At 39.6% G+C, this 11957-nt stretch overlaps 1 protein-coding gene across 1 annotated transcript; it reads left to right on the forward strand.

Moving 5' to 3' along the window:
- Positions 1-196: 196 nt before the first annotated feature.
- wrap73 (WD repeat containing, antisense to TP73) lies at positions 197-11947 on the forward strand. The gene is made up of 13 exons (XM_044037969.1): positions 197-425; positions 859-946; positions 1028-1180; positions 3090-3206; positions 8371-8443; positions 9141-9244; positions 9376-9462; positions 9728-9862; positions 10114-10191; positions 10273-10375; positions 10459-10584; positions 10746-10937; positions 11474-11947. The coding sequence occupies exons 2-13, from the start codon at positions 878-880 to the stop codon at positions 11584-11586; spliced, it is 1350 nt and encodes a 449-aa protein (XP_043893904.1). The 5' UTR covers positions 197-425; positions 859-877; the 3' UTR covers positions 11587-11947.
- The last annotated feature ends 10 nt before the right edge of the window (positions 11948-11957 follow it).

Genomic DNA, 11957 nt, shown 5'->3' on the forward strand with positions numbered 1-11957 from the left:
GAGGTTCTGCCTCATTGGGACGGACCAGGTTTTGGTCTGAATGGGGTCTACTGGTTCTGATAAGGTCAGTGTTTATGCCAGAAATGGTCTCAACTCTGGAAACAACGCTCACACACTTGCACACGCAGGTGTTCACAAACACAAGTCATTAACTACATTTCCCAGAAGGCAAAGTGCTGCAGACAGATAGACACTGATTGGACAGCGCCGCTCTGTCGTTATCAGCTCAAACAAACAAACTAGCAACAGTAGAATGGTAGTCCGAGTGTGCCTCGAAGACAGTCATGTAAAGAAAAAAAAACATTCCAAACCACTTGCTGGTCTTTCGAGCGTTTTCACGAATCGACTGAGTTAAACCTCACTGAGGTTGGAGGTGGACTTTGCAGCGTTACCACCGATTAAGAAGCTCGTGACGGTTAGCTAACGTAAGTGCTCCAAGGCTAGTAGCGTATTAAACAGTAAATGACTGTCGTGTGGTCTCGTTATCGAAAAGCTCATATTCCCGTCTGTATATAACTAACTCGCCTTGACTTTTCATTTTGTCTACTGGCTATAGGTTGGTCCGACAGTCAGTGAAATTACAGTACGTTGTGGTTAAACTATCTCGTGTGTGAGATAGCGCGAACACAACTTAAGTAGTTAGAAACCACCAGCTCTTTCTGCTGTGGTTGATGTGAAAATGACTGAATCCAGTTACTTCTTAAGTAAACCGTGTATGTAATGTATGCACTGGTTTACTGTGTGCACTGTGCAGCATGTGCATTGACTATATGTTTGGCGCCACCAAGTGGTACTATTTGTAAACTGCTCCAATTGAGATGATACACTGTTGCCCACACCTCAATCAAACCTTTGCAGGAGCACGTATGGTCACAAGATGAACTTCTCTGACGTCTTCAAGCAGTCCAACCAACTCTGTAAAGTTTCTCCAGATGGGAAATATTTGGTGAGCAGTTTTTTTCATTATGAGTAATTTAAGTTTAATAAGTCTTGTTTTTGCTTTGACATGCTTCTATGAATTCCTCAGGCCACCTGTGTGCAGTACAGGCTGGTAGTGCGAGATGTGAGCACCCTGCAGATCCTGCAGCTCTACACCTGCCTGGACCAGGTATCGCACATGGAGTGGTCTTCAGACTCTCTATTTATCCTCTGTGCCATGTACAAGAGAGGACTGGTACAGGTAAGACAGTAATGTGAGTCACTCAGTGTGTAGTGTGGATGCTCAGTCATATAGGTTACAGATGAATGTCTTTATCACTGACCCTGCTGTGGTTAGTAGTGGTATTATAAATGTAATAATTTACTGTATTAGTAAAACTATTGATGGTGTTAATTAAAGCTTCAACACAGCATTGACCAGGCAAAATACAACCTATACTTAGGGCTGAATAATAAATACAAATTGTACTGCAATTTTCAAATTGCATGAGGTGCAATATTTGTTAAAATAGAGAGGGGGAACACTTATAGCAAAGGACCATGGTCGCACCACGGGACACCAGTTCTACTGTAACAATGCATGTTTTTAAAATAAGTGAGAAATCCTGTGATGTGGTAGTAAAGTGTGGCTCAGACCACATTTTTCTGTCCAAACCTGACCAAGCCTGAGAGAATATGGACTGAACCTGACCCAAACTCGACATATGTTCTGTATTTTTTTTTTTATCAGAGCCAGACACAGTTCGAGTAAGCCAAATTGTACACTGACTCTCACACAGGGGCTTGTAGACTTTGTTTATGTTATGTAAAATTTCAGACTCCTCATAAATAAACTTCAGTTTTCCTTTATTAGCTATTGTTGAAATGTAACCACTGATAACTATTTACATAATCCAACCATTGTGCTTTATTGTGAGTTGTTGTGGAAAAAAGATTGAAAAGATCCACCGTGGGTGACATCAATAGCCTGTTTGCTTCATTTACTGTCCTGTCATAAATGGGAAACCCTGATTCTAAACACTGGGTAAGTCAATTATCAGTCATCACTGATTTCATGTTGTACATCTATGTATTAAATGCTGACACCATATTTTCAATACAGCATTACCAATTAGAATTCACCCTATTTTAAGCTATTTTTTACTAAAATTAAACTAACTTGAAATTGTAATGTGAATTAACGTGACTGAACCCAACCCAAGCCTGACAATCATTTCTACATTTTTGTCTGACCCCGGTCTGACCCGATTTTTATGGCCTAGGTTAGGGTTGTACCATGTTTCGATATTGTGTGTGTGTATTGTTTTTGTTCAAATTATCTTGTAGATCTGTGTGGATATTTTCATGACTATTAAATGTAGAGTTAAATCTGGTGGACACAAAGTCTTATTAAAAGGGATAAAAATAAGGATCATAATTAAAATGATGAATTCATTGCGCTAACAAAAGAATTAGCTGTAAAGTGCTGTGCTGACAAATCCTGAAGTCTGACAAGCTGTTCTATTCTTATCATAATAAAGGTAGTGTTTGTAGATTTAAATGTAATATCATGTTGTTGCTTCAATAATGCCTCCACAGAAATAGTACAATTGGTATCTTGTGCTGTCTGCGAGACACATATAAAGACACATTTACAACACTTCATAACACATAATTAGGATAAACAGTTAACCTAAAGCAAGCTCAGACGAATTATTGAACTTTTAAGCAGTACTGTCTTTAAGTATTATTGTGATTCAAATGTTGAACACATAACATTGAAATGCACCAGATTTGCATAAACAGTCATTCTTTTTCACATTTGTTTTACAAAGACAAAGACTACAAAGACATGAACTCTACAACAGGCTCTTGTCACAATTCAATTGAACAATTCTCATTCACACATTTTCATAAAATAGGTATGCTACTTTTGGATAATATTTGTACTTGTAAAAAAGATTTTAATGCTTTTTATTTAACATTTTTATCTGCAGCACTCGTGGCTTACCTTTGAAGGGGTATCCATCGCCAGTCTTTCATTGTCTCTGTGTTTTTTGACTGATGGAATCAATTTTAGGTAGAAATAGGATGTGTGTGAGGGATGTAATCAGTAATGGCTGATTGTTGTCCTCCTGTCACGCTTCCCTTCTTTGTGTCTTTCTCTTAAGGTGTGGTCTCTTGAGCAGCCTGACTGGCACTGTAAGATTGATGAGGGCTCAATCGGACTAGTCTCCTCGCGATGGAGTCCAGATGGACGTCACATTCTCAACACCACTGAGTTCCATGTAAGTGCGAAGTTGCTGTGTGCATGCATTCATGCACAGAGAAGTGTGTTTATACCTATGCTTGTCTGGTTTCAACTGTTGCTGGCCTACAAGTGAGGGGGACCTGAAAATAGCCAGACACCAGAGCCTTTCTTGACTGTCTCTACACCCCCCCACCTGCTGCATGTATTTTGGCCTGATTTCATAGCTCCCCTCCTGTTAGCGTCCTGTCATACGTGGCTTTCATCTGGTATTTGACAGAAAATTCATATAATGATTTTCTACAGCTTTAACATTGTGTGTTTAAATGTGTGTTTTAATAAGTGATGTAGTTAGCCAGCCTGAGACCCAGAAGTAGTTGGTTCAACAAATCTACTGCCATTGAGTAAAGTAGTTCTGTAATATTAGCAGCAGTAAATATACAGTAAATAATAAGTCAAGAGCTGGATGTCTTTTAATTAAAAAATTCAAAATGAAGCATATATCAAAAAAAAGTTCAATTTTGTTCCCTCTGATTCCAGTATTTGATTCACTTCTCTGTAAGTGCGTGTTTTATAAGGAATTACAGAATACACATGTAGCTGCTACCTTTAGGACATGTGCAGTATGATGGGGCACCCTGGTCGGCCACGTCTGTTCTGCTGAACCTGACTCCAGGAATCATTTGACAAGTGTTGTGACCCAACACACAACTGTGTCTGGTATAGAGAGGAGAGCAGAGAGTTCATGTTCTGTGGCATTCCTGCTTTGTGTCTGTCTGCATCTTCCATAAAGAAAAACAAAGTTAAAAGGAGTAGTGTCAAAGAATTTATAGTCCTTTCTTTAAGAAGATTTAGTATCTGTTTGAGGTCGAAAATGACATGATGTGTTCACACATGTTGTGGCACATTGCTGTCTTGAGACAGTGGAAGCTATTGTTCAATTGACCAACAAAAACCTGGTCAGATGTTAAGAGTGCATTATCAAAATAAAAATATGCAGTTGTAAAATACACTGCTATTCCAAATCAAGTCAATTTTTGTGAAAGTGCAAAAGGGTTTGAGCGATTAGGATGATTATTGTATTACATTTTACATCGAAAACACACTTGTAATTTGTTCAAGCCTTTTGAACCATGTGTCTGATGCAGTGTCTTTTTTTCACTGTTGAACATTGACTTGTTTATTGGCCTGTGAGTGTTATTTGGCGTTTTGAAGCCTTGCTTGGACAAAGCAAGCAATGAGTGGACCTTCGCCTTTAAATATAGTAAAAGTAAGATTAATTGGCAATACAAATGTTTGCAGCAGGCCTACACGCATGTCCCTGTTTAGGTATGTTTGTGCTTGTTGACCCTTCCTTGAGACATCCATTTGTTTGCTGTTAATTGAACTCACACAGAGGTGAAGGCTTCTCGAGAAAAGCAATCCTGTATTCTTGTTAATAGTGAAGAACAAAAAATGCTTCTGGCTTAATTTGCAAGTTTGTCCATATCACAACATCTTTTCACCTATGCTACTTACTCACTGGCCTTATAACCTGGCTGTATGTGAGCAGGGCATGTAAGTTATTCTGTTAATCACTATCAAGCATCCTTTTATAGTTATTTGTATAACTGATTCAACAGAGGGACCAGGCTACTACATTGCCAAGGGGCCCACTGAACTTACCTTCACCCGAACCCAAGATTTCATTAAGGCCATGCCAGACGGGTGTTCGTGTCAGGCTTGAGTTTCAGCCTCACTCATAAACAGTCTGCTATATTAACTTGTTTAGCAACAGCTGCCCATGGTGTGGATCATGCCTCTTTGTGTGTATGTGTGTGTTTGTCTATATGTCAGTAAATCTGCTTAGCTGGCTGTGTATGTGTGGCCAGCTGTCTTTGTGTGGTTGTCAGTGTGTTTCAGTTGCACCACAAACATAATATCATCACGTCTTCCTGATTTGTAGGTATTCAATAATTTATTATCTCATAATTGACTCCGTAGGGTTGCGGTGCAACAGTAGATGGACTACAGGTGATCACTGCTATTCCAGGCGGCTAGAAATGCGCAAGTAAGACATACTTTGTTTTTGGAGGAGGACACACTTAAGGAAAACTGCCAGTTTACAATATAGCATGGCGCCACGTTATAACTTGAATAGAATTTTTTTATTGCTGAAACCAAGCCTATGTATTGTGAGACTTCAGGCAAGTTGACTCTTATTTATTTGAATTCACAACCTTTATGGTGGGAACTCACAAAATGTCACTTGCACGTCCATGTTAATCCACTTTTACCAGCTGAAGGGCGATAAACTGGGGGTGGAAAAACTCCAGCCAAGGACATCATTGAGCTTGACCTCTCTAATGGTTTTTACATTGTTGGGATTGGATTAGCAATAACATTCTTGGCCAGTACTGCTGGAGCCTTGCTAACATGAAGCATTGTTGGCAACAACGCCACTGGACTAAACTGCAAACATATGCAGTTGCTGCACTGCATCATGGGACAATAGGTTACCCATACCTTTGTGTGGGCAGTGAGAAGCTCTAGTTACTTGGTAGAATCAAGTCTGGTGTAACAAGAGAAATAAGCTATATTGGTTTTAGATGGCTTCCTATGTGGAATGCCTACAGCCTAATCCTCTGCTGACAGATAGTTCTATATGGCAGCAAATACACTCAACCATTTTCAAGCACATGCCTAGACGTGCAATAAAAATGGCTGACAGAAAAGGTTTATTCCAGGTTGCTGTCAGTAACTTTTGTCTGTAATTAATTGTAGTTATTATGTTGCCCGCAAGCTTTCCTCTTGAGAATGTTTCCTCATTGTGAGGTTTTCTTGCCATGAATACATTCTAATTTGTACTAAATGGATGTGTTAGTTGAAATTATTAATGCTAGGCTAGCATATCAGTGACATTTATTTGTACAACTCTTAATTGTAGTCTTAAAATCTTTTCTTAATAACAGCCATCTTATGAAACAATTAATTTGCATTATTCAAATATTCAAAAGCTTCCCATGGTAGAGATGTGAATTAGGAATGGAAGATATGGCCAAAATGGCATTAAATTGTGAGGGAATGCATTCAAAGCAATAATGTAAAGTGTTGTATGCACCATGTACAAACATTATATCACTCACTCCACATGAGGGCGCTGGTGCCAATCTCAGCTCACACAGGGCGACAGGGGGCGTACACCCTGGACAGGTCGCCAGTCCATCACAGGGCCACATATAGAGACAAACAACCATTCACACTCACACATACGATCAATTTCAACGTGTCCAATTTGCCTAATCCCTAAATCTACATGTGGGAGAAAACCAGAGAAAACCCACCAACATGCAAACAACATTATACCAAAAGTATATAATTGATCTTTGTCATATTGCCATTGATTTTATTGCACTGTATATTGATTCAACTGTTGCCCAGCACTAATGTGAAGTAACCTTCGTTAGCATTTCCTAATGATGAATCATTGTGCTTGTTGTAGTGACCAAAACGTAGTAAAATTTGAAAAGGTTTTCGTGTTATCATCGGTCCAGACGTGAACAGGATAAACCACAGCTGTTGTAGTGAGAATTTTGACTTCTCGCACCACCCTCAATTCTGAAGCAGTTAATCCCTTAAGTTGTTGCTCACCTTTGGTGAGGATACTTCAGTATAACTTTACCAACCATGGATGTCATTGCATACCACCCCACATGGAGAAGCATTTCCCTCCCATTTTCCTCATGCTAACCTTCCTCCACCGAGTTTAGGGTTACACTGCCTTTCAGTTCTTGATCTCCCCGCATCGCCTGTGTGGTTGGATCAAGGCATTTAAGAATTGTTGATGTGTTTGTGTTTGAGCAATGTTGATATGGGTCACCATGGCACCGGGTCTGAGGGGATGTCCATGAAGCATGCAGTGATTTGTTATTGCTGGGCTTACACAGCTGGATGTCTTGACCAAACTGTTGGGTTGACACTTCAGCCCAGTTAGGTGTCAGACTTGTTGCCCAGTTCAAATGTCTGTCTGGATACTGTGATGAAAGCTGTGCCACTTCAGTAGTTTTTTTGCACTATATATTCTCAAAGGCAAAATATCAAGGCCAGAAAAAAAAATAAGTAGAAAAATAAATGCACTGTAGTATAATCAGTATAATTAATTATTGTCACTGAATTTGTTCTGACAATTGCTAAATAGTATATTTTTGTTACAAGCTTAAATGCACAGAAAAAGCACACCACTTTTATCTGAAAACTGAATAATGGTGCAACAGTGGCTCACTTGCAGAATGTGATACTGTAAAGTGCTGTTATGAGTGTGCATGTCTGCAGACAATACACTTTTATCTATTTCCTGGTTTATTAAATATTTGAATTGTCTTTTTTGACCCCTAGTATAACCTTGGCTCTGTCTGTGAACAGTACATTCATACAACTGCAGATTTAGCTGCAAGTTGCTTAATTTCTTTCTTGAGTGGCTTTGGTGGCATCAGTCACACAGTAAGTATATTTGAGTGACTGTTGTCAAAACTGAACATTAAGGCCTTCACACTCTTCGTCAGGGAATAACAAATACATGGGACGCACAACTTGCTGTTAATTTCTCACATGTAGCAAACATGTATAACATTACATTTAGGCTACTAATGGACCAGTCTTTTTTTCCTGCTATGTGTGTTAATTTAATATGTGCTCAAGTCCTGATTGGTATAATCTCTTTTGATCCCTCTTATTGACTCCAACCCTTTAGCATGCATGTTTATTTCCTTCATTGAGAGCACTGACAGACAACACTCCACTCAGGGCCCTACAGTAATGATGGATAAGCCCCATGTCGGCGTACTAAATCCCTCACAGATTTGTCATAGACTTTGACAAAGACATAATACATTATGTCCACAGATATGAAAGGACATGATGGACCATGCTTATGTGGACAAGTCTGTGAGTGCAGAGGAGCTCTTGGAGGCCTCATTACGTCCAGTGGTCTAGTTGATAGAGTTCTTAATAATTGACTTGTCATCATATTAAGTGCACATTCATGGCCTCAGTAGTAACATATTTACTCAAGATGAGTAATTGTGTAGAGATATCTTGTAGACTCATGTCTCTGCTGGCAGTTAACAGGGTAGGTTGCCTGGCAGTATGTTGTGCTTGACTTGTACTTTAAAGATACACCAATGTCATGCTCCCCACCCCTCCTCCTTTCTCTGATGCCTTGACAGCTGAGGATCACCGTCTGGTCCCTGTGCACCAAAGCTGTGTCTTACATCAAGTATCCCAAAGCATGTCAGAAGGGTGAGTATTGGAATTTTATTGTTTAATTTATTTTGTCATGGCTTATGAATATATGTATGTTACCAGGAGTACCTGAGGACAGGGCCAGCGGTATGAGTGCCTCAGCATGCCCCATTCATCACATGCCGTACTTTATCTTGTGGCATGACCCAGGGTATGTGGCCAGACTGAGGTCCTCTCTGCTGACAGCTGTGCCTCTCTTCAGTAAATAAGGCATGCTCTTCATAACAGCCCTGTCAGCAACAAGGGGAAAAATGATTGTCTGTGACGCTACCCATTTTATGTATGCAATACTCACAGTCATTATAATTTGACCATGATAGATACATACCACCGCCCTGATGGTGCCAAAGCATGCAAATTATATTTGATGGTATGAACCATGAGGTTGCATTGAATAGATTTTTGTTCTAGCTGTACATTGTGTTTTTTCATATGGATTTGTTTATTCTAACACTGTATTTTATGCCCTTTTGCTGCTAAGAAATCAACTTCTGTGAGGGTTGAATAAAGAGGTCAAAAACTGAACATTGAAATGGTCATGATTGCTTAACTATATACTAGGTGATTAATTTTCCTTTTTTCAAACTACAGTATATTAATTGGTTCATCTGTTTGAATGTCATTGTAAGATCTTCGTCCTACTTGTGGTGGCTTGTCTATAAAATTACAGCTTTGACTTATCTGTCATCCACAGGTATAGATTTTAGTAGAGATGGCTCCTATATGGCCTTGGCTGAAAGACGTGACTGCAAAGACTATGTTAGTGTTTTTGTGTGTGACGACTGGCATTTACTCAGGGTAAGTTCAAATAATATCAATGTGATTTGCATTACAAAATTATTTATTGTTAAGTTGTTAAACGATGGATAGTGATTTTTTTTTTTTATCATACAAGAATAAATTCAATTTATTATAATTAAACTCTGTAGCATTTTGAGACTGAGACACAGGACCTGGCAGGGTTGGAGTGGTCTCCCAATGGCTGTGTGCTGGCAGTATGGGACAGCTGTCTGGAGGTAAGCTGTCACACAGAATTGTGTTTTATATGAAAATAAAGTAACATAGATTAATTTCCTGGCAGCTTTGATTAACTTCCTCTTTCTACTCCAGTGGCTCACCACACAAACAAAAGAAAAGTCATTTCAATTCACATGTGTTTTAAAAGACTCGACTGTTATTGAGAAGCATCCTTATTGTTAAAGTGCGACAAATGGGTGAGCCCAGTGGCGTGCAAACGGAATAAAAGTACAGTTATATCATGTGTGTCTATTCTCTCCACAGTACAAAGTGTTGCTGTATTCTCTGGATGGTCGATTACAGTCGATTTACAGCGCCTACGAGTGGTCACTGGGTGTCAAGTCTGTGACCTGGAGCCCCAGCAGTCAGTTTCTGGCCATCGGCAGTTATGATGAAAAAGTATGGACAAGGATATTGTTTGGATATCACATTATTTTTGGACACAGTGACTCTAAAGTAACAAGGCTTTTTATCAGTTTTCTTTTACACAACTAAATATATTTTGTGCTCTTGTGCTCCCCCTTAACTAAACTTTGATTGTAGTGTAAACCTATAGTTGGACATGTTTTCTATCTGCACTATGCATTTTTATGTGCAACTGTCAATTTCTATATATTGGTAAAGACAAGACTGTAATATCCTCATGTCAGGTGCGCATCCTCAATCACATCACCTGGACAAAATTCACTCAGTTTGACCACCCTTCAACCATCAACAGTACCAAAGCTGTGAGTATTTTTTCAGCCAGCTTCCATCATAAGTCTTGAGAGCATTGCAGCTGAATTATTTACTTACTGTTGTATTTCTAGGTTGTGTATAAGGAAGTGGAGAAAAGGCCAGCTGCTGGCAGTGAAGACCTGTCGATACACAACATTACAATTGGCACCACCCTCTTTAACACCCAAAGCAAATGTATGTCTGTGTTTTTTCTGTCTTTCAGAAAGGTGAGGTCAGGCAACTTTGTCTAAATACAACCTAAACTCTGTCTCATTCAGATGATATCTGCTCACTGCCAGTCCAAATTCCTGTGGTCAAACCAGACCCAGATCGAGCTAACCCGAAGATTGGTGTCTCTACTTTGGCATTCAGCTCAGACAGTCGCTATCTAGCAACCAAAAACGGTAAGACTGCACAGCTGTTGGGATTTCCTTCACTGAAAACTGCGATATGTATTAATAGCATGAACAATTTGTGTCTGTTATGTCATAATTTACTTGCTCCATTTCTTGACAGCTCTATAAGCAGTGAGTGGTTTTGAATTTGTATGTTTCTCTAACTGTAGACAATATGGCCAGTGTTGTCTGGGTGTGGGACATGCAGAAGATGAGCCTGGTGGCTGTTCTGCAGCAAATATCAGCTGTTCGCTGCTTTCAGTGGGACCCCCGACGCCCCAGGCTGGCACTGTGTACTGGCAACGCCAAGCTCTATCTCTGGTCACCTCCAGGCTGCGTTTCTGTCCCCGTTCCCTCTGAAGGTAACGAGCTCTGTTACTGATAAATGTGCTCCTAAAGTAGCTGGAATACACAGCTGTAATACATTGTTACTAGATGTCAATGAACACCTTGTGTTCTCTCCACAAGATGTTTTTTCAGCTTTACTAGGCGCCTTCTGCATCTTAGCAGCAAGAGGTCACTGTTGTAATATGTGTTACACCCTAAATCCTTATTTGTAAGAAAGCTATTGTCGTCTTGTCTACAGCTGTGTTTTCAGCTGATCAGGAAGCATCTGGGTAATGGACATTTCCAAGTTTAAGTGGTTGACTGTGTATATAGATATAAATATATGTATCAGCGGAAATGGCTAAATTCAGGCTTTGTGCCTTTATGTGTATTTAGTGCTTCAATACTTTCACAGTATTGAGGAACTGAAGAAGCTTCTTGGATCCAAGGTGATTGTCTCCAACTTTTAAGCAAATCCAGTTTCCTATAGCTGTGACCTGGATGACTAAGAGCCTTCACACACATTTCACAATATTTACATAGCACCTAAACTTTCTCCCTCCCCTGCCAGGTGGCTTCCAGGTCCAGTCACTAAGCTGGCACTGCAGTGGAGACTCTCTGATCCTGCTTGGAAAGGAGCAGCTGTGTTTCTGCTACATGGACACTGACCAAGAGAACAAGTAAAGCACACTGAAATACAGCTATAAAAGTAACAGTTCAGGCTTTCGTAGTTACAAGCACTTGACTGAAAATGTTTTGCTGTGATGATCAAAAGACTGGCATCAACACTCTTCACAATTTTGCCCTTTCAACTGTAGCCATTAGTAAGCCTTAACTAAGATTATATGGGCCTCAGTGCAGGTTACTGAAATTTCTTGGGGAGTTGAAAATGTTATGGATAAAAAATACTTTTTAAATAATAAATTTGTACTGAAGCACTAGATCTACCACTGTGAGATGATAAATGCTTGTTTTATAGCTATTCATTGTACTTTCTTTCATAAAATCTGCAACTATTTTTGAATAAATTGTCATGAATAATGTGGTTAAAGGCC

This window comes from Solea senegalensis, linkage group LG11, assembly GCF_019176455.1.
Source record: "Solea senegalensis isolate Sse05_10M linkage group LG11, IFAPA_SoseM_1, whole genome shotgun sequence".
NCBI classification, from domain to species: domain Eukaryota; kingdom Metazoa; phylum Chordata; class Actinopteri; order Pleuronectiformes; family Soleidae; genus Solea; species Solea senegalensis.

Bases quoted from the DNA above. Each gene is read 5' to 3' on its own strand.
- wrap73 (XM_044037969.1), top strand. From the start codon at position 878: ATGAACTTCTCTGACGTCTTCAAGCAGTCCAACCAACTCTGTAAAGTT. The intron at 8,444-9,140 runs GTGAGTATTGGA...TGTCATCCACAG, and splicing joins TCCCAAAGCATGTCAGAAGG to GTATAGATTTTAGTAGAGAT. The intron at 9,463-9,727 runs GTAAGCTGTCAC...TTCTCTCCACAG, and splicing joins TATGGGACAGCTGTCTGGAG to TACAAAGTGTTGCTGTATTC.